Source organism: Gobio gobio (assembly GCF_949357685.1).
Source record: "Gobio gobio genome assembly, chromosome: 19".
Taxonomy (NCBI): Eukaryota; Metazoa; Chordata; class Actinopteri; order Cypriniformes; family Gobionidae; genus Gobio; species Gobio gobio.
Genome location: NC_137112.1, coordinates 27,523,315 through 27,547,312, shown reverse-complemented (window position 1 = coordinate 27,547,312; position 23,998 = coordinate 27,523,315). Strand labels below are relative to the sequence as shown.

Genomic DNA, 23,998 nt, shown 5'->3' with positions numbered 1-23,998 from the left:
GAGCGGTATGATGCTGGACAGAAATATCAAAATTTCATTCCAAAAAGTTTGCCAAGAGGAGCTAGTCTTGTGATTGTTACGCTATCAGTGAGAGTAACATGCACTGCAGTGGATTGTGGGTAAAAAGATTAATTTAACAGCAGTGCTAGACAGGAGTCCCAGCATGAGATATGAATCAAAAGGATGACAGATTGGAGTCGAGCAGAATTGGGAGTCTGAACTGCACACCAAAAACATGAACTATACATCAATCTCTGTATATTGTGCTGCTTACCTCAAGTGTTCAGGAGTGTGTGCGTGTGAACCAGGACATTTCTACACTTGGAAAAGTCTGTATCCAATTCAAATCCTCAGGAAAACCCAGACAAATGAAGTGTCCTGTACAGCGCTATCACATAAGAGGATTCCCCTAATGCTGATCAACAGCCCTGTGAAAAGACCCACCAAAAACAGTCCCTCAGAGAGAGGAAAGAGTGTACAAGGCTCATACAGAGTTCTCATCACTCACACACACACTAACACACACACACACACACACACACCTTGGCCCAAACATCACTACACAACATCAGCACCATCTGCAAACCAGACAGAAATCTCTTTTTGTTTAAGCTGCAAATAGTCTCACGTAGCCAGAATTCTGATTGTCGACATAAAGTCTGGTCCACACCACAAATTATCCTGGTCAAGAACCGCTCACTTAGACAAGATGCTCCTGTCTGACTAGCATGTAAAAACATGCAAAATTATGTGTAAGAGCATAAAAAAATGGGCACACGTTAGAGAACAAAACACATTTAATTGTACAACAAAATATAAACGTGTGCTCAAGAATATGTAATTTTCCTGCTTCAAACTAGGATTCAGTGCCACAAACTTTGTAAACTTGACTTTCTAAACATGACTAACTCTTTAGATAAAACCTGCACATGCCAACTCGTATGAAGCCAGCAAATCAGACTGGACCTAAACCATTTTGGAGCTTGTTCCACTTGATGGAATATCAGAAGTGGAATTAAAAACATAAAACAAATTTGTTTCATGAATTTTTATGTATTTTAAAATAAGTTTAATGATGTCAAACAAATACAGTAAATCAAAGACATTTTAAGTTAGCCAAACAATAGCGCGTCCTCCACATTGTTTTCAGTTATTTATATAAAAATAAATATTGACTATGTTAAATAAATTACTCATTAGTTATGGATGCTTGGCTCTATTCTGAGGAATCCAATATGCGTTGGGTAATTTTGGGTAAATTACAGCATTCAAGGAAATTTTTTATTTAAAAAATGATGTTGTTAAATTAATATATGCTTACATTTAATTGTTTTTAATTTAATTGCAGCATTTCAAACGCTTTATTAATACAGTGTTTTAATTAATATATTATTTAAGTTATTAATTTATTAACATCATTAAAGGTACTCTGTAACTTTTGTCCCTCTAGCAGTTAAAAACAAAACTGCATGCATTTTGCAGAAGAAACGTAATCTCCACATCGCTTTTACAACAATTGAAATCCAAAAATCCAAGCCCATGTTGATTCTTGTTTTTTTAATAGCTCTGTTGCTTTTTGGCAGCGCACTCTCATCTATTCTGTGTTTTTTTTAAACGGGTGATTCCCCGGAGACTTGAAATTTAGCATGCTCCACGTCAAAATTTCTCGCTAACCTTTGACACTCCTCCACCATACACGTGTCAAAGAAGCCAGAGACACTTTTTTCTATTTACGGAAATGACGAGACGCGCACGGGCGAGTGATGCATGTACGCAATTTCCCACAAAAACCATCCCGACGTGTCTAAAACATAAAGAGCCCTATTATATATGCAATGTCAGGCGCGACGCAAGTGTTTTTTTGCTAGTTTCATCCTGACGCAATTATCATTTTCACGCCCTGCGCCACGTTGTTTAATAGCAAATGCATTTGCAGCCATTTATGCGCCCATGGGCGTGCTGGTCTGAAAACAAGGTGTGTTCAGGCGCATTTTTTTGCGCATTGATATTTTGAGGCAACTGAAAACGACTGCGCCATTGACCAACTGAAACCTGGTCTAAAGTCAATAGCGCAGTATTTTTTGTGTTATTTAAAGAATGCGTTAGTAATGCATCTATAGGCGGGTGCACAACGCACAAACACTCTGCTTATTACACACAGGGATGCACAGCAGCACACAAACATTTTTAAATATGAAAAATAAAAGGATTACAAGATAAAATATTATTATTGTGTACATAAAGATAAAAATGCCTAAATGTCATAATGGATAGTCATTGCATGTATCAGAATTACCTATTTGCGGTTACCAATCAAGGCAATACACACGTGTATTTAAACTGACTCGTCAGGTTGAGGGTGTCTATATTCCACCATGTAAATAGCGAATCCGCCATGGCGCGAGCGCAACTGGCTTTTAATGGGAATGGGAGATAAAACTCTGATTGTTTTATTACACGTTACGCCCAAAACACACCCATTACTCATTAAGTGAATAGGGGCATCCCTTTGGTGGGCGCGCCGACCATTTTTCCCGTCGTTAAACTAGCAAAAGTGGATTCGGACACACTCCAAGTGCATTTGTACCGTGCACTCAGACCATGCGCTTAGATTAGGCCCAAACACTAGTAATAATAGGCTTATCATAGTAAATCAGGTTAAGACAAAAACACCTTTTGGAAGAAGAAATGATGATGCATTTACTAATTTAAAAAAAAAAAGAAAAAGTGCAGCTTTAATAACACCTAAAGTACTGTTTTCTGGATCATATTAATGGGTAAAAATATTTGAGTGTTTTTTAGTGAATTTCTAATCCCACTTCCTTTTTGCTACCTCAGTTCCAATGCATTTTCTATTCAGTTCTGAATGGTGAAGAACCTGGAAAGCACAAGTCATCTGAATGAGTGAGAGTGTCATCAGTGGTGTAGATATGGAACACGAGGTTCATTGCCCCAGTGGGAGCTGGATTAGCAGTTTAGTTTGAGGTTTGGAGAGAGCTGAATGTTTTTTCTCACCAACAGCCTCGGCAACAGCTGGTCTGCCACGTCACGGTTGACATGCAACCCTCCATGCCAGCACCAGCGCTTGTTAATACACAGCCAGTATGGGAACAGCACCTTTATCCTGACACCACATTCTTCAAAATGCTCACATTTCAGCTGGAGGCACGATGTGCTCAGGTGGAGGATCGAAATGAAGCCTTCGTGCCTTCACACGTGTGCTATAAATCATTCACTCATACAGTATGTGCCACAGGTAAAATAAACAGAAACTCTGCAAGCGAGCCAACTAGCTGAGAGACAATAAATACAATCCGGTATGGATCAACGCTAACACACATATATACATAAATGTACTCACACATGCACACGTCCACACACAAATCATTGTGAAATATGCTGAGGAATGTGCATGGCAAGCATGTTTAATGTCTGCTAATCAGACCAAATAAAAGACAATAAAAAGGATCACAGAGTAACGAGGCAGGGCTAATGAACTGGATGGCTGATCTTTGAAAATATCTGATTGAAGTTATATTAAATCCAGCCCTGAAGAATAAAATGTAACCCTCAGAGACCCACTGCAGAATAGCTAAAGCATATTGCCTAAACTAAAGCAATAAAGCAATAGATAACTATTTTTACCAAGTTAAGCAGCAGCAATATATGGAACCCTTAAAGGGACATGGTAAAAGGTGAAAAATATGAGAATGCTTTTTCGTTCTCTCGCATATGTTTTTGTGTTCCCTCAAAGAGACTTTGCGTTTGCTAGCAAAGAACTCAAAAGGTTTTGCGAGCGAATGCAAAGTTTCTCGGTGGAACGCAAAACATTGGCGAAAGAACGCAAAAAGCATTGACTTATTATTTTTCCTCCCATCTCATATTTTTTTTCACCACAGTGTCCTTTTAGGGGCTCCGTAGCTAAAAAACATTTTGGCAAGAACATAATGTTCAAAGGTGTTTGAAAGTATTTTCTTCTCACCAAGGCTGCATTTATTTAAATAATAACATTAATAATAATACAGTATTTTAATTTATTTAATAGACAAGTTGTGTCAACAGTCATTCATACATTATAGACAAATGACAAATGAGTTTCGACAAAGCGTGAAACTTTTACGGAGTGTAAAAGGCACTGTTCTGACATTAACATTCCCAAAATATCCAATATATTTAAAAGCCTCTTGGTGACCTGCAATATTAATGCTGGATTTCTGAGGGTTGAATAATTTACAGTCTCTGTTTAAAGGAACTTTGTTGAAAGGGTCAAAATAACATTCTCATTCTCGATTTATAAATGATTGGAAATGACAGTTGAAAGGAGTTAAATGGAGAGAACAAAGTACTGTGAAAAATTGACATGGAATTGATTGAAGAATAAATCCACCAGACAAGCATAAAGAAACAGCACACCCCTTCCTCTCATCCTTTCTTTGCTCGCGTTATAAAGTAGAGGGAAGCAAATCCACACTGAACTGCAGGTCAAACATACACACTTCCACCTGTTAGCTGCACAGTCCACTGTGACCAATGAACAACAGCAACATAAACACAGGGATAAGTCAGACAAATTGATCTCAGGCAGATCCAAGACCTCGTGGGCTCTTTGGCTTCAGTGTCAACTAGAGATCAGAAGAAGGGTGGAGCGAGAATGAGAGGAAAGAAACTGAGAAGAGTTTGATTTAATTTGATAAGAAATGTGTTTAGCATTCTGTCAAACACTGACATAATGCAATAAAAAAGAAAGAAGGAAAACACACTCTGACAAATCCTCTTCGGCATAACAATATTCATGTAAATGCATTTAACTAAATACTTTCAAAACAGTGTCACTTCAACTAATATTCTTCCAGAATCTTCTATCTACACCAGTCGTTCTCAATCAGGGGACCTCAGCAAACTCATACTATTATTATTTTATTAATATTAAAATAATCTAACTTAATTAAAATATTAAAAACACAATTTAAGATTAAAATAATCAAATAAAACAGTTTTTCCTTTTTTTTTCTGCGTACAGACAGCGTACAGTGTTGTCAAAGCGATCCCCGTTCACATGGATCCGCGAAATGACTAAAAATGCTGTTTTCTGCATGCCAGGCCAGTAGATGGTGATATCAGTAAAGAAACATACCTGAACACGTAATACACGTGCATAATGACACGGTTTCACAAATTAGCTTTTTAGTAGTTTAAACCCAGACAATACAGGTTCCACATCGTGATGTCTGTCAGCCATCGCCAATGGCATCGTTTATCAGCCCAACCCTACTATTGTTTCACTTTGAAACCCGTCTTCAAACGTTTGTATTTTCAGGCCCCAATAATGCCGTTGTTGTGTACATTAACAGCCAAAACGCATAAAAAGTTTTCAGTTTTTAGTTGAAAAACTTACCCTTAATTTTAATATAAAGCACAAAATAAACACAAAAAACACGTTTTGGAACAACATGAGGGTGAGTAATTGGTGCCAGCATTTTCCTTTTTTTCCCCTTTAAAAGTGCAGTAAGCAATTTCTGAGAAACGCTGTTGAGAGTAGATGGGAGGGAGATTTGAAGAAAGACTGTAGAAAGAGAGATAGCTGAGAGACATTACAAACGAGAAAAGGTTAGCAGAATATCATAGGGAAAAGAAGGGTTATGATCAGGCAAGTTAATATTAGAATAGCTTCGATGACTGGAGAGACCCAAGCAGGAAGGCATGAAAACGAAAACAAGATATGCTGTTGTTGTAATGTTAGCTATAGTAACAGGACAGTTTTAAGTGTCATTGTTTGTCTGGAGCTGCTGGGAACTAACCACAAACTCTTGCTTGTACAGTATGTACTCTTGTGTGTTAATGTTTTGTTCTTCCGTCCGTTCATTCGTCAACTTCACTTTATTTTTCGTGAAGGATTATTTTGCTTTTCTTCCGTTTTGTGGAGACACATTTATGTGGCCAAGTGTAAATGGAATGGTTCTGATAAATCAGATAAATATCTGATCTGTAAAAACACATGAAGTGGACCAGCCTAAAAGGCCCAGCAAGATCACTCTTTGGGAAGCTTGAAATATAGGAAGAAAAATATAGATATTGAATTGGGGAGGGGGGGTTACATGAATGTATCCCTGAACAAAACTGACTGTCTTCAGAATAGTTTCTATGGCATTTTACAGCGGTACCCAAATAAGCGCTTGTTTTCCATAAGCACTTCCTACTGTCAGAGAGTGAATTAGCATTTTGTTTTGTGCAGGTGTGTCTTATGTTACAATTTCACAAAGCTAAAGTCAGAGCATTCTGTATTTACTCTAAGTCTTGAAATGATGCAATAATTTAAATAAAAAACAACTGCTCATGCTACATATGTGTATCTTTGTTTGGATTGTAATTAAAATGCAGTGGTTGCCTCACACTTCAAATGGCAATTTTTTTAAGGTCAGTTTGGCCTGTTATAGAGCAAATAAACAACAAATAAATTTGCTTAAATAAAGAAAAAAAAAAACTCTGAATCGGCCATGAAAAATCTATAGGTAGATCTTGCCTTTCATCAAGGCTGAGGTCAGGGATCTTTGGCTTGAAAAGGTTGGTGACCACTGCGCTAGATGTAGGCAGAAGTACCGCCCCCGTGTTTACAAAGCGGACATGCGAAAAGGGTAAAACAACCATTGAGGGCAATTTTGAAGTTGAAGATTTTTTTAGTAAAGGGTGTTTGCATTAGTCTTCGCACGTTCGCTTTGGGCGATACTTCCACCTACGTCTAGCGTGACCTTTCCAACGTGATTACGCAATCCGTGGCGTGCTGCAGAGCAGCGCAAGATGAGCATTTTTAGGCTAAAAAGCATACTTTTTTTTTTTTTTAAATGACCTATCGTTTCGTTAGATAACATGAACACATTGGATGAGATGGGGGTGAGTAAATGATCAGGAAATTTTCATTTTGAAGTGAACTAACCCTTTAAGATCAGTGTCTGAATCTGAGCAAACGCTGAGGGAAAAACATTTTTGGACATCTCTAGACAACAACTAATGCAGAAGTTGACAGGAGCGCAGCTCAAGGCGTAGGTGTTTCATAACTACATTCTTACAAGGTTGCCAGTTCTCCTCTCTTCCCCTTCCCTCCGCTCTCACATCTGTGCTGATATACAATGAGTACTGTCAGATGGAAACCAACAGAACTGTGAGCTGCATCTCTAACAGCCCTCTTCTTCTGTCTGTCTGCCTCTCTCATTCTCACGCTCTCTCTCGGGCGAGTGTCACGGACCATGAGAAAGTGCTATGATCGGATCCCTCTGTCAACATGACAGAAACATTTCAAACTATTTCCATATTATTCCTTTTTAATACTACTGTTATACTGCAGCAAATAGGCCAATATATTTAATCATTGGTTAAAAAGTGTTAGCCAGGTTTTATCTTCCATTCAGCTTTTATAAAGTTGATTAAAGTTGTGCTCTTTGATGTTCCTAGTAATCTGAGTGCTGTGGTCTTGCAGATGGTTATGAGATTTGCCCTAATCCTGTTGTGCCCTCTAGTGGATGAAACCAGGATACACTCTATAAGATAATATAAGTGTAATATGTACTCTTGCATTATATTCTGAGTCTTGTGGAGTCAGTTAACAGAGACAAACTTATGTAATGCTTCACTGAAAATCTTCTCCTGATAACTGTTTGCAAGAACCGGAAAATTTAAGTGTCATTTCCAGTGATCGTTCACCCAAAAAATAAAAATTACCCCATGATTGAATAAGAAGAAAGTCATATACACCTAGGATGACTTGAGGGTGAGTAAATCATGGGGAAATTAAAATTTTTGGGTGAACTATCACTTTAAAAAGAGTTAGCGTTCATTCACGAATTGGACTTTTCGCATAAACATGAACTTACCAAAGCTATACAGAGACAGCTGCAATCAGTCAGATATTTAGTGAATAATGATTTGATTTTATTATCGAATGGCTTCAGAAGAACCAATTTCATGATATTTTTATAACAGCCACAGTCCTTAAACACTTTCATAATACATCCAAGTGGCCACTGGTCGGTAGGGTTGGGTACCGTTCACAATTGAACCGGTATCGTACCGGTACCCAACTGTACCTTTTTTCGGTACTTTTGGGATGTTTACATCAATAACTAAAGAACCTGTAAGTGTTATTGACATTATGCCAGAGCTGCCCTGGTCGCTGTCTGCCTTTGTCTGTGATGTTTGTATACTGTAATATTTACTAGTAAATAGTAGGCTAGGTACTTAATCTAATTAATAAAAACAACCTTATTATAATTTTTTTCTTTTTAATTTAATTTCTATGAAACGATTTCCCACAAATTATGTGTTGTGTATTTTCTGGTACTCAAATGAAGACAAAAGACATTAATTTAATTTATCTTTTAATTGAATTAAACTTTTTTTTGTCAAACAAAATGCTGCACAACTGAGCTTTATACGGTTAAAATTAAAACGAAGAATTTTTTTTTATTTATTACTTAAAAAATAAAGTTTTGATAATTTATTATTATCACAGTGTTAGTATTATTATTACATTGAGACGTATCTAAATTCTACTGTACAACAGTAATATATTTGTCAAGTTAGCAGTACTTTTATTTTGACGGGGTGTGGTAAACCGTATGTATCGGCATTCATTCACACAAAGACACGTAGGATTCGTATTTAAATAGTCTTTTCGCGGTTTAATATTCACAGACATTAGTCTATATCACCAGATGTGTTCTCAGGTACCGAAATTAGGTACCGGTTGATTTAATGTGAATCGGTACTCTGTAGTACCAACGTAATTCGGTCGGTGCCCTTAAAGGGATAGTTCACCCAAAAATGAAAATTCTGACATCATTTCCTCACCCTCAAGTTGTTCCTTACATTGAGACGTATCTAAATTCTACTGTACAACAGTAATACATTTGTCAAGTTAGCAGTACTTTTATTTTGACGGGTTGCCGTGAAGAGCTTTAAGTTTCTGTGTGTTTATGACATGATGTTTTTCTCAAATAAGACGGTAGAATGCTCATAAAGTGACTCTCAGTGGATCTAGAGATGACGTTTGTGCATTGATGTCCTCATATGAGACGGCAGAGATGGAAACATACAACCTTCATGCGCAATTCTGAGTGAGAGTGTGTGTGTGGTAAATCGTATGTATCGGCATTCATTCACACAAAGACACGCAGGATTCGTATTTAAATAGTCTTTTCGCGGTTTAATATTCACAGACATTAGTCTATATCACCAGATGTGTTCTCAGGTACCGAAATTAAGTACCGGTTGATTTAATGTGAATCGGTACTCTGTAGTACCAACGTAATTCGGTCGGTGCCCTTAAAGGGATAGTTCACCCAAAAATGAAAATTCTGTCATCATTTCCTCACCCTCAAGTTGTTCCAAACATGTATGAGTTTCTTTGTTCTGCTAAACACAAAAGAAGATATTTTGAAGAACCAAGCAGATAGAGCAACCATTGACTACCATAGTAGGGAAAAATCGCTGATTGGACCTGTTCAAATTTGACTGGAGAAAACCAGAGAATATACCGCAATCCCAGATGGAGTACTGAAGGAAAATGAAAATTGAGCGGAAGTACGTAGGAGGGCGGAGCCAGGCGAGGTAAAGACATTTAAATTGTAACTTCAAATGTTAATTTCAAATAAATGCTGTTCTTTTTAAATGTTCTATTTATCAAAGAATCCTGAACATTTTAATTGTTTCCTCAACAAAAATGTGGTATTTTAGAATGATTTCTGAAGTATCATGCGGCTGAAGCTTTTCAAACACAGAAATAAATTACATTCTAAAATATACTCTAATAGAAAACATTTATTTTGAATTGTATATTACTTTTCACAATATTACTATTTTATTGTATTTCTTAATAAATAAATGCACACTTGTTCAACATAAGAGTCCTCATTTTTATAAAACATAAAAATCTTACCGACCCAAATCTGTTGAACAGTATTTTTTAGTCACAAAAGTAATAAACTAAAACCTACGGTTCATTTGTATTGACTTCATGTATCATGCATGCATGATTCCTTTTTACACCAGCCTTTTTGTTTGTCATTTAACTGCATGCTTGTCATCCTCTCTCTCTTCTACATGATCAACTAGCGCATATCGGCGGGCTGTATCTCATCACAACCTCTTGTTCGGGGTTCTTTAATGAATCTGCATAATGGAGAAGACCTCAATTAAATCCTTGCGTGAGGAGGACTCGGCATCCAGGGTAAACAAACTTACCCTGACAGGGTTGCAGCGCTGGATAAGATAGCGGGCCGAGAAAATGAATTAGCTTCCTGACACACGTCAAAGCCAATCCCAAGGAAGAAGCGGGGCACCTCTCGGCACCTCTATTTTATCTGGCCCTTAGTATTCCGCCTGAGCCACCCGCTCGCATCCAAAATGTATTCATTTATTCAGAAGCCCTTGGAGAAATCAGAAAAAGCTTGTTGTTCTTTTTTTTATGTCCAGGTGGAGTTTGCGTGAATAACGTGAGTTAAGTGAGGCGGAAAATAAGTACAAGATCACCCGGCGGAGAGAGACGATATCACTTCACCAAAAAATGAGTGTCACCTTCACACAGACAACAAGTTTTCTTTGATTTTGAATATTTCACTCCTTTTATCTTTGTCTTCTGTCAGTACGAAACATGAAGGGGGAGAAAATAAATTTGGAAAACAAATGAAAAAATATGAGCTTTACCTGAACTCAATAAGCATTATCATGCAATGCAGGTGTGCGAGAAAGCAGATGATTAATCAAAGGGCGAGAATGAGAGATCCATTTTAAAAAAGCATCTTCTCTTGGGCCGGGGGGCTACGGTATGCATTTCACCTTGTGGTTCCTCTGCCTGCTGCTTGTTCCATTGCTAATTGATTTAATTAGCTAGATGAATTGTTAATACCCCAAAAAAAGATGCTTGAATGAGCGAACTGAAAATCAGAACAAAAAGCAAAGGGGTCAAAATCTTGCTTAAAGGAAAAATTCACCCAAAAAATGAATTCTGTTATCATTTACTCATCGTTCAAGACTGTACTTTTATGCGCATGATGAAAGTCAGTGAGGTTAAAAACAACCCTGGACGCCTTTAACTTTCATAGTATGAAAAATAAAAAAAAACACCGAGACTGAGGTTAAAAATACCATGAGGGTGAGAAATTATTTTTATTATTTTTTAGAACTTTTGGTCGCTTTTCCAAAACAAAGGCATAGCTTGATAATGCCTTGATTTCACAGAGCTTTTATGATGGTGCAGACGAATGCTTCCGCTCATGTGTATGAGGTAATGCAGAACTGTTTGATTGTATTAGATACATTTGAGTATGTTGAAAGTTATGTTATAATTCTACTCTGTGCGTCTGCCCAACGGCTACTACGAGACACTTGCTGCACACTGCAGTAAGCTAGATCGATATTAGTGTTACTATTTCCAAACCAGTAATCAGATTAAAGCAACTTATCCAAGTATTACCACTATTTTTGTCATTTTCCTTAGTAAAAATATATATTTTTGCTTTCTTCTTGCGTCTCGGGGAGAGTATTTATGTTAAGTGAAGTCAAGAAAGACTGTCTTTAACATTTTTTATTAAAACATGTTTTTTATTGAGGAAATATTTTTAAATTTAAAATGTCAGGAGATACATTGTTGACGTTACTGTTAAAAATGCACTTCCAATAAAGTGAGTGTTGGCAAAAACGGTTGTCATTTTTATGTTGAGGCGGCAGGCGTGTTGTCGGCAGCTGCTGAATGTAACTAATAAAGTAACTAGTAATCTAATCAAATTTACAGCGTTAGTTCAGGCAAGCCATGTAGTCAAGCTCCACTATCAGCTGATTGGGAAAATTCTAACTCCGCTCCTATCAGCTGATCCGATTCCTATGCACTCAATTGGCATCTCTCAAACAAGGCGCCTTACTTAAGCATAGCTTTACTTCAATTTGCCTGCTTGGACGCTTCTGCTGCACGCTGCTTTGCAACCCACCTCCTCCCCAGCTCCTCCTTAAACTGTTTAACTTAATCAATGTCATTCTGTTGTCATCGATGCATACTCTGTTCTAAATGGGGGATTTGCTCTGCCCTCCCAGTTTAAAATGGGAGGTTGTCCCCAGAATCTGCTGCTGTTCCCTGTCTTGGCTTTTCATGGAGCTCATGAAAAGGATGGGGAATTTCGAACAGAGCCATACCGGCAAATGTAAATTTTTGCAAAATATGCAATAAAAAGTTGACTTAATGTTTGTCTGTGGTGTTTTTGACTTAAGTGGACCTGTCTGAAACTTAGTTACTTTTAAAATCAAGTAATCTGTAAAGTTACTAAGTTACTTTTTAAAGGAGTAATCAGCAATCAGTAATCAGATTACTTTTTCAAAGTAACTGTGGCAACACTGCTCGCGGTACATCAAGAAAACAAGATTTAAACAATAAGACTAACTATGTTGAGCTATATAACGATTCATTTCTGTCGATTAATGCATCCAAACAGTTGCTCACCTGTCTAATAAAACACATAATATATTAAAGCCTCTTTGGTGTTTCCATGGCTTCTACAAAATAAAACCGGACATCAAGGGTAACGCAGGTATGATGTCATTGATAGGCGACGCACAGACACAGTCCGTGTCCTGGTTAAAATTGCTTGTTTCTCTGGATTTAATTTTTTTTGGAAACATTTGAGATAGTGTAAGTACACAAGTCAACAAAATATATATAACATTATTCTAGTGGTTTTTGGATATTTTAATCCAAAAATATTACATATTGTGCCTTTAAGGGTTGGTTAAGGTATAAGGGGGGTCAATTAATCAGTGTAATTATAGATGTAATTACAGAAATTAAATACAACAGTAATTACATGAAGATCTTTTTAAATAGAGGTAGATGTACACAATAAGTGCATTCTATCAAATGATTAAGTTACATGTTAGTACATAGTAGTTAAAGGGTTAGTACACCCAAAAATGAAAATTCTGTCACTAATTATAAAGTGAGACCTATCCCTTTAAGAAATATTCAAATCAAATAGCAATATCACAGCATTTCTATATCTATGTAAATAATGGAGTACTAATACTTTATGTGTATACAGGAAAGCCAGCCTACCTCCCTAAGTACCGTGCTGCCATAACCTCTGTACAGCCCTCTGAAACCCTGCAATTAGAAATCAAAAAGGGTTGTCATCACTGAGCAAACAAAAAGACATGGCATTTTCATGACTGGTTGCTTTACAAAATGACATAATAAATCAATCAATCCACCTGTCCATCTGTGTTTAACACGACAGCTCAAGTGAACTCAAGGGCATTGTTCACTGTAAGTCAAGCTGATGATATACACGCACCTCTTCTTGTAGTGTATTCAGCAGCACCCGGTAGGTATTGAGGGAGGGATTGGCCTGTGTTCTCTGCTTTACCACTTCAGTCGGCACACGAATCAGACAGGCAATCTGTGTAAGAGGGAGTGAACACTCATCAACACGTCAGATAGTGCTGTTCACACAAACAGATAGAAATACTCTAGTTAGTCTAGTACACTGTACAATATAGATGTTTGAAAACATCTATAAGTTTATAACTGGAGAAAAAAAAATTTGAAATGTGGAATAATATACAGTATATATAGACACTGGTAAGATTTCAAAAAGCAAGCACTTCAATTTTCAAAAAATATATACATAAAACTGTAAAATAATAATAATATAAAATTTGTTTAAAATGACGTTTTAAAAAAATGCAAGACTTTGGTTAAAGCACTGCTTGAAATGTGAAATGTAACATACATACAACATATATACATATGTGTATAGGCCACACACACACACACACACACACACACACACACACACACACACACACACACACACACACACACACACACACACACACACACACACACACACACACACACACACACACACATATATATGATGTGACCCTGGACCACAAAACCAGTCATAAGTCGCACAGGTTTTTGTGGCAATAGCCAACAATACATTTTATGGGTCAAAATTATCGTATTTTTTATTTTATGCCAAAAAATCATTATGATATTCAGTAAAAACCATTTTCCACGAAGATATTTTGTAATTTTCCTACTGTAAATATCTAAAACATTTATTATTATTATTATTAGTAGTAAATAGATTAGAGATTTTCAATCCTAACAAACCATACATCAAGCTTATTTATTCAGCTTTCCAATGAAAATTAAAAAATTTACACTTATGACTGGTTTTATGGTCCAGGGTCACATATATACAGTAGTGGCCAAAAGTGGCTAAAATATTTTAAATATGAGGGAGGAACAAAACACTAAACTTGGTTAATCTGACAAAATTATTTGGCAAAAAAAGCAAACTACAACTATATTTTAATTTAACCATGCAAATAAAATGCATAAAAAGCATTCATTGATTACTGCATGTGTTCATAATTTATTTGTGTATATATATATATATATATATATATATATATAATGTAATTTTATATATATACATATGAGAGAGAGAGAGAGAGAGAGAGAGAGAGAGAGAGAGAGAGAGAGAGAGAGAGAGAGAGAGAGAGAGAGAGAGAGAGAGAGTTTGAATTTATTTTAAAATCGGATATGAATATAATTTCAGAAAATGTAACAACTAATTGTCAGACAAATGAGGCTACTGCATAGTTTGTACTTATTAGAATACAACACAACATTAGACCATTAACATAGTTACACAAAAAATTGACATAAACACACACACGCACACGCACAACAGCTGAATTCCAGCAAACACAACTTTGTCGATAGCTGAAGTGCGGCATTATTCAAGCTCATTCTTCGAGGCCGCATCCCCCTCTTAACTACACTCGTGGTGCATTACTTCTGATCCTCTCCATGCTGAGGGTGGAAATACCAGGGCGAACCGAGGATGGAAAGCAATCTTCACAACCACAGGGAATTTTACCGGGCCCACACCAGGCTCACACTGGATCTGTGGTGCTAGAAGTAATCTCTTTTGAATGAATAACAGAGCGGGCATGGGGTGCTTCTATGAGAGAGGTTAGGTCCACTGTGAGCCCAGCTGACAGCCTACAAGCACGGTGTGTGTGTGAACAAGCTATGGTAGTTTGCGCTCTAGATGAGTCTGGCAGGCGGCAGAGCATCTTCTTGCACACTGAAGTTGCCGAATGAATGGGCACTTGGCTTACAGAACAGCATGCAAGACTTTGCGGTATGGCATGGCACAAATGTGCAAGATCCAGCTGAGGGAATCTGTAACTGTTATCTCTATTGAGAAAAATAAAATCAGTGGGGAGGGTTCGAATTTTTAAAAAGCCAAAAGCGTGTGCCAAGAGTGCCATCCAGCGGTGAAACCTGGGATCTGCGACCATTGCTCTTACTGAAACTGACAGGGCCCATTTTACTAAACTCATTACATTCTCTTTTTGCTGGGTTAACATTTACGAAACACTAAACATCATGTCCCCTCGTATAATTCTCAAAAGGATCAAAATTACAGCACTAAATAGAGAGGGAAGTGGATATGACAAGTAATTCTTGCAGTAATTGAATTGGTGGGCGTGCGTGCGCGCCGCAGCAATTTTGTATCATCTCGCAGGGGAGTTGATGGAGGACTGGCGAGAGATTATATCAGATCAATTACCGACATTGTGTCTTTCTGGGTAATTTACAGAGAGCAGTGAGGAGGAAAACTAAGCTGAAGAATAAGTGGGTTTACAGTTTCGTGGTGTTTATGGACGTACCTTTACGTGACCAGTCAGGCGATTATCGAGACACTGTTTTGTACTAATTAACCGTTCGGTTACCTTGTTAGAAAGAGTTATGGTTATAGGCTACTCATTATTGTGAGAAACATTTTGGTCTTCGTGTTTTTGCATTCCCATCACCATTTATCTTTATTTGCGAAATAGCGAGTCATTTGGAGGGGGTGGCATTAATTAGGCTAGACGCTGCCTCTGTTCCAAGCGCGCCGCTTGCTTCCCGTTCCTCTGCGCTGCTGAGGCGGAAAAACAAAGCCCTCTGAGGACGAAACTCCCAATTCCAGGGCAACAAGACAACCAGAGGCCAGCACTCCGCCACGACAGGAAGGTCGGTGAAGCAGGGGCAATTAAAGCAAAGCACATAGCTTATTTTAGCGCTGGGTGCATCTGTTCAGGGCCGTTTGTCTTGTCCTCACGCTATTCTTTACAACACACACACATCAGGGACGAATGAATTCTTCATACGTCACACTGACTATTTGCCTTGACACTTTAAACCGACTGAAAAACATTTAGTTTCAGTTTTATTATTTGCACAAAAAAAGTTTCATAGAAATCACTATAAAACATGCATTATGTACTATAATAGGCCTCCCTAACACCATATAATCAGTTGTTTACATAAATGTAACAATTATGATTCTAATAGTAGCTTATGCATTGTAAAAAAAATAAAAATAATAATAATTTATTTGAATTAACAATTTTAACTATATTTAAAATTATATTACATTTTAATAATACATTATGATACTTATTGATTCAGGGTCATGCCATTAAATTAACTTTAGAATGCATGATATTATAGGCATTAATTATTCATTCTAATAATTGTATAATGATACAGCTTCAAGTAAAGTGTTTCCAGAAGTGTCATACACTGTCGTTTAAAAGTTTGGGGTCAGTACGTTTCTTTCTTTCTTTCTTTCTTTCTTTCTTTCTTTCTTTCTTTCTTTCTTTCTTTCTTTCTTTCTTTCTTTCTTTCTTTCTTTCTTTCTTAATATTTATATTAAGGATGCTTTGAATTGATCAAAAATGACAGTTAAGACATTTATGTTACAAAAAATTTCCATTTCAAATAATTACTCTTCTTTTGAACTTTATATCCTGAAAACAAACACACAGCACACACACACACACACACACACACACACACACACACACACACACACACACACACACACACACACACACACACACACACACACACACACACACACACACACACACACACACACACACACACACACACACACACACACACACACACACACACACACACACACACACACACACACACACACACACAGTGGCCAAAAAAAGAAAGGAAAAAAAACTGCATCACGGTTTCCACAAAAATATTAAGCATCACAACTATTTTCAACATTGGTAATGAAGGATCATGTGACACTGAAGACTGAAGCAATGATGCTTAAAATTCAGTTTTGCCATCTCAAGAATAAATTACATTTTAAAATAAATTATATTAAAATAAAAAAGAGACATTTTCATATATAATAATATTTCATATAATTACTGATTTACTGCAATTTTGATTAAATAAATGCAGACTTTGTTAGCATAAGAGACTTCAAAAACATTAAAAAAAAAAAAATCTTACTGACCCCAAACTTGGCAGTGTGTATGTACATTTAAACAGTAATTCTAAACATTTTTGCCATTTTACCCACAAACCTGAAGCCACTTTTTAAATCCCAACAAAACACATTCCCATTAGCATAAAATAAACCAAGGTCACTCTCACAGCTGTGGCTCCAGACATCAATAGACACAGCTGGAACATTCCAAACAGTCCGTGAACTCGGAACACACGCCTCCCAGCAGTGTTTCAGGAAGTTGGAATTACAACAGGCATCTGGAACAATCTTCCACAGATCATCCTACAGGTGCCTTAAAAACAACAACAGCGTCCCCTCGGGTCCTTCTGGAGCGATGCCTCCCAAAATCTATCTGCACAGACAATATCTGCCTGACACATCCCCCATCTCTTCCTTTAATATACCAATGCATGTGCACAGATAACATTGTTAACCCAACACTTCAATTTTGGATTGCCTATTTTTTATATATTTCAAAGACCTGCCAGGTGAGAAGAAGAGGGTTTGGGAAAAGGTTAAAAATGAGCCACAGTACAATGCTATGGCTTGATTTGTACAATAAATCACAGGCAACCGTATTCTCGTGGGCAATGCATGGATTATTTGCTGTGCCAAACTTAGCGGGGTGCCAGTCGCCCTCCTCTAGTCATGATACATGCTGTTTTCACCCCGCAGCCATAGGGAGAGACAAGGTTTATAAATGTAGGAAAAGTGCTCCTTCAGCTTGACAAATGAGCTTTCGGAAAGTGTGTTGGGCAAATGGGAATGAAGATAAATCTGATATAATGGCTAGATAACAGCCTTCTCTGGCCCTGACAGACACCATCACCTATTGCATTCTTTATAGCACATACACAGACTGAGAAAGAAGAGACAGAAATTACTGCTGCTATTATAACACAAATAATATAGAAACCTTTCATATGACGGTATGAAGAGAGAAGCTGGACTTAGGGCCCTATTTGAACAATCTAAGCACATGGTCTAAAGCGCACGGTGCAAGTGCAATTAGGGCGTGTCCGAATCCACTTTTGCTAGTTTAACGGTGGGAAAATGGTTGGCGCATCCGACGTATGGTTTAAATGGTTGTCTCTATTCTCTCTAAATGAGTCATGGATGTTTTTTGGCCATAACGTGCCATAAACCATTTAGAGTCTCATCTCCCATTCCCTTTAAAGGTGTCCTGTACTGGCTTTTTTTTTTTTATACTGTTGTCTGAAGTCTACCTGTGACGTTCGCATGGTTTTTACATTCAAAAACATCATAATGAATAAGTAATAGGCTATTTTCTACCCTGGTTTTGAGCCTCTCTTCTCAAGACACGGTTTTTATGGGCATTGAAGACTTGGAATTAAACGCCCACTGCTATGATTTGATAAGCTTTGCATATTATAATGAGCTTCGGCTCCCCCGTGAGTTTTGAAAGCGTGTGGGAAAACGGCAAACGGAATGATTCGTCCCTCAGGGCTCACAAAATGTCTTTATCAAACAAACCCAATGATTTATCTCTCATCCACCCGCAATTAATATGAATGTTATTTTATATTACTTGGCCCGCCTGATTGGTGGATATACGCGCGCGCCAAGTACGTTGCAGACAGCATGATCAAAACTTCCACGATTGTATTTTTCCTTCAAATAGTCAAGAGAGTGAACAACGCACATCAAGAAAGGAATGTTATTTCACTATTTAAGATGATACATATTTGTAGCCCGTCTGGAAAACACATAGCCCCGGGACGTTGGGCTTTGCGAGCCCTGTGACAGTGGTAAGTTATGTTTAGTTAGACATGTACACAATGTAACATTGTATTTGATCTGTAACAAGGCAATACTATCTGGATATTCATTCAAAATAAAGTTCAACCACTAATTTCCAATATTAGAATTCGAAGGAAGCTTATGCAGTGACTGTGTTCTTCAGCGCAATATCTTGCTATCTTCAGCATGTTTATTGCTCGGTAGCGCGATCCGTTTAGCTCCACAAGTCGGTGGGCGGGGCTACAGAATCAGGCGTACATATTTATCTGTTGAGGCGGCGTTTTAGCATACGATGATTTCAAGGGTCGACATATTCTGAGATTGAGCGTTTACTGGGCCTGGTGTCAATGAAAGCTTTTCTTTGACTAATAGGGAAGTTTTCAGCTCCGAAACTTGTGATTAACTTTTATATATCAAAGGCTTAAGGGAAAGTTGATTTCTCAGTTGATCACCCCTTTAAAAGACAGTTGCGCTTGCACCATGGCGGATTCGATACTTACATGACGGAATTTGTGAGCAGAAAGACTGAGCGCTTCTCCAAAGAGGAATCCTTTTATTTTTCATATTTAAAAATGTTTGTGAGCTGCTACGCGTCCCTGTGTGTAATAAACAGAGTGTATGTGCGTTGTGCACCCGCCTATAGGCGCATATTACTAACGCGCCCTTTAAATAACACAAAAAAATAAATACTGCGCTTTTGACTTTAGACCAGGTTTCAGTTGGTCAATGGTGCAGTTGTTTTATGTTGCCTCAAAATAGCAACACGCCAACAATGCGCCTGAACACACCTCGTTTTCAGACCAGCACGCCCATGGTTGCACAAATGGCCGCCAATGCATTTGCTATTTAAACAACGTGGTGCAGGATGTGAAAATGATAACTGCGTCAAGTCACTCCTGGCGTATGATAGGGCCCATTAAGTGTTAGTTAACCCAAAAATTTAATTTCTGTCATTATTGCTACAGTGGTTCAACCTAAATTTTATGAACCAACAAGAACATTTCTTCTCTTCCGTCTCAGTCTCCGATGCTGCTCACGTGATGCAGGAAGTAGAACCTGGAAGCGATGCACTGTGTTTACACCGTGAACAGCATTGGAGACTAACACTGAAAAGAAGAAATTGTTGTTCTTCTTCTTCTTTGGTGTTTTATGGCAGTTGGCATCCATAATGTTGCATTACTGCCAGAAGGAAATGTTAAATCAATTTTTGCGCACAAAAAGTATTCTTGTCATTTCATAAAACTAAGGTTGAACCACTGGAGTTACACAGACTATTTTAACAATGTCTTTACTATCTTTCTGGGCCTTGATGGTGGCGAGTAGGGTAGGTTGCAGTCTATGTGGGGTCAGAGAGCTCTCTGATTTCATCAAAAATTTCTTAATTTGTGTTCCGAAGATGAATGAAGGTCTTACAGGTTTGGAACAACATGAGGGTGAGTAATTATGAGGGTAAGAAATTTCATTTTTGGGTGAACTAACCCTTTAAGAGAGACTGGTATAGGTAAATAAAGTGAGGATAACATTTCCAGACAATTTAAATCTCGCTGGTTGCAGATCCGATGCTACAAAGGCAAAGTCTGAATCCCTGAGCTTAAAGTCCTGGATCCACATTGCGTTTGATTAGTGAGCTAGCGCTAACCTTATAGGGTCAACCGGATAACTATGACAGTACAGCAGCAGCGAAGAATCTTTTTTTCTGCCTGGGAAAGTAATGGGGAACAGTACAAAGTAATAGGAAATACTCAAAGCAATTATTGCACAAACAAGAAACTAAATGGTTTGATGCAAAACTGGGCCAGAAAACTCTAAATTGAACAAATTATAAACTAATGAGTCATTAATCATATCCAGTCGGGAAACCTATTAGCGAGAACTTGTATAATGGCAGATGTTATGTAAGAAAGATGACTTTGTCTTCTGCTCCAGACGGCCGGAGGGGAAGACTTTCATGGCTAAGCTGTGGGATTACGGGCTTTGAACGGGGCTATGTGTACCCACAACACACTGGGATTCAGCTGGGGCTCTGCTGTTAAAAATCCCCTTTTGAAGTGTGCAAATCCTGCTGCACCAGGCAAAGGGTTATCAACAGACCTGACTTCAACTTCACCTCATATTCAAATAACTTGGGTATTGGTGAAGGCTGAACTTTTTTTTTTACTTGATTTATTTTTTGAGTCATGTTTAAATGGTCGTAATTAGCACGTAATGATATTTGCTCCAATTTTCCAAGCAAAAAGACACTTTTCCCCCAGAGTGTCTTCTTCTGTATAGATAGTAGAAAACCAGCCAGTTAATTTAATGGGTAATAAACTGAAATGATCAACCTAATTACAATAGTTATAGTTATATAATGTCACTTGAAATTGCGTATTGAGATGAATAGGATGGTAATGTATTAGCAGGTCCATAGAATTTCTTCTGCTCTAATGATGTTGAGGAAAGTTTGCTTCTGAATTCTGCTAAATAGATTTAAATATGGCCGAATATATTAAACATCATGCGATTTCAATATATTCATCTGATTCCAAAGAAGAAAAAAGCATATCCTCTGACAAAAAATATATATATATAAAAAATAAAAAAAAATTATAATTATATATATATAAAAATAACAAATAAACTTGTTCCTTCTATTTCATGCTTTTGCTCACAGTGGTATATTTTACTGATCCAATGTATGTACAATACAGTTTAAAAGTGTGGGTAAAATGTGTGATGTTTTTGAAAGAAGTCTTTTATGCTCTCCAAGGTAACATTTATTTGATCAAAAAACAGTAATATTGTAGAATATTATTACAAAACTGTAATATTTATTTAAAATAACTGTTTTCTATTTTAATATATTTTACAATGTAATTTATATTATTAACCTGTGATGTTAAAGCTGAATTTTCAGCATCATTACTCCAGTCTTCAGTGTCACATGATCCTTCAGAAATCCTTCTAATATGCTGATTTGCTCAAGAAACATTTCTTATTATTATTATCAATGTTGTGAATAGAATGATGAATAGAAAGTGCAAAAAACTGCATTTATTTGAAATTAAAAATATTTCTAACATTGTAAATATCTTTACGGTCACTTTTGGCTTTAATAATTCTTCTAACTCCACTTTTTAATAATAGTGTTAATTTCTTTTGAGAAAAATGAAAAATAATAATAATTACCAACCCCAAACTGTTAAACGATAGTCTACGCTCTCATTTCATGCCAGTCATTGTACACGTTCAACTTTTTTTTATTTATTAAAAACTGCCCAAAAATCCCTCATATTAGTCTCATGTTCTTTTAAGTGATGAAAGCAATCCATACAGCAGATCCGTACAGAAATGGATGGCCATGCATGTCCTAACCAGCACAGGGAGAGATATGGATGGCTATGAGGCAGGATAACCAATAGAGACAGAGCGGTACGTGTCAAAATCGGAAAACCACGCCCACTGGGAAGGAAAACAATCCAATGCTCTCCATTGACTTTGTATTGCGTGAAGCGGCCTCCTTGTAATTTCTGACTTACAACAAACCACAGAACAATGTCTAAAAGCTGCTATGTGACAAGGTGTACAGCGAACAAGCTAAAAAACTCGGAACCAAAAACCCAGAATTTTTTTAATAAGCTGTCGACCCAAAAAACGAGCATTTAAGGACACAAAAGTGGATACAGGCAATTGAGACAGAGCGTGATGATATTACACTGAGAACTACGCCCACTGGAGAGGAACATTACCAGCGACAGGAAATATAATATATAAAACTGACATTTAGATATTTTACTTAACAGTGACAAAATGTTTACTGCTCACAGAGGGATACTGAGGCGTACGGAGTGTCAGGGTCCCAAAATGTACCCATTCTTCCTGATGAAGCTTCACGTCTTATTGCCTGTATCCACTTTTTTCTTCTCAAAGGCTGGCTTTTACAGTTGGGTAGCTTATAAAAACGTATTTTTTTTTTTAGCTTGTTTGCTGTACACCTTGTCACATAGCAGCTGTTAGACATTGTTTTTTTGTTTATAATTTTTTTTGTTATAAGTCAGATATGACAAGGAGGCCCCTTCACGCAATTCAAAGTCAATGGAGAGGCAGGAGAGTGTTGGATTGCAAAAGTCGTGGTTTATAGTGAATATGTGTTCCCCATACTAAAGTGTTACCAAACTTTTGAATGGTAGTGTATGTATTAGATTGCATTACATTTAAGGTGGAGTATGCACTAAGGAAAGATTAAATGGCAAACTTTTTGCTTAATGTGTTCTGAACTGCATAGTTCTGAGTTTACAGAATTACACTAACAGAGGAAATGATGGTGCTCCTTGCAGCTTCAACACTTAAATCTCCCTTGACAAAACTGCAAGACGTGTCTCTATGAAGAAAGTTATGTCAATAGACAACAACAACAAGATCCTATTTGGCCAGCTGGTAGGAAAATAAAGGGTAGTCTGTGGCCCAGCTCTAACCCAGAGCAAAAAACACATTCTAAGCCTTCGTAATATTTGTCTCTGAAATAGACATCCAGTTCATTTGGACTGCAATGGGTAAATTATGATAAATACAAGGGCCAAACAACAACAAAAAAGAAGAAGAATAACAGGAAACCTACGATTTCTCCTAGTGAAGCAGCCAGCATGTGAGTGATAGGGGTCAAGCTTGTAGCAGTGTAGCCAGCGAACAACGACTTGGTGCCTTCATAGGTGACAAAGAATGCTGCGGCTGGAACCAAGAAGAAACACTTTGTTTGAGGCAAACTATTTAAAGGCGGCATAAAACAGAAATTGCATCCTTCACTATTGTGATGTACACCAATGAGCCTGAGCCTAAACATTATGACCTAATACCTAATACGTAGTGTTGCCAAAAAAAAGTGCAAACCCGCC

The 23,998-nt window shown here is 37.4% G+C and overlaps 1 protein-coding gene across 1 annotated transcript in view; it reads right to left on the bottom strand.

Annotated features, from left to right (window-relative positions):
* Positions 1-23,998, bottom strand: part of slc25a26 (solute carrier family 25 member 26) — a 78,724-nt gene that overhangs the window by 48,568 nt on the left and 6,158 nt on the right. Inside the window, exons 3-5 of the mRNA XM_079843811.1 lie at positions 23,725-23,834; positions 13,329-13,433; positions 13,091-13,138 (exon numbers count right to left, since the gene is read on the bottom strand). Of these exons, the coding sequence (XP_079699937.1) occupies positions 13,091-13,138; positions 13,329-13,433; positions 23,725-23,834 (263 nt within the window). The remainder of the gene's footprint in view (positions 1-13,090; positions 13,139-13,328; positions 13,434-23,724; positions 23,835-23,998) is intronic.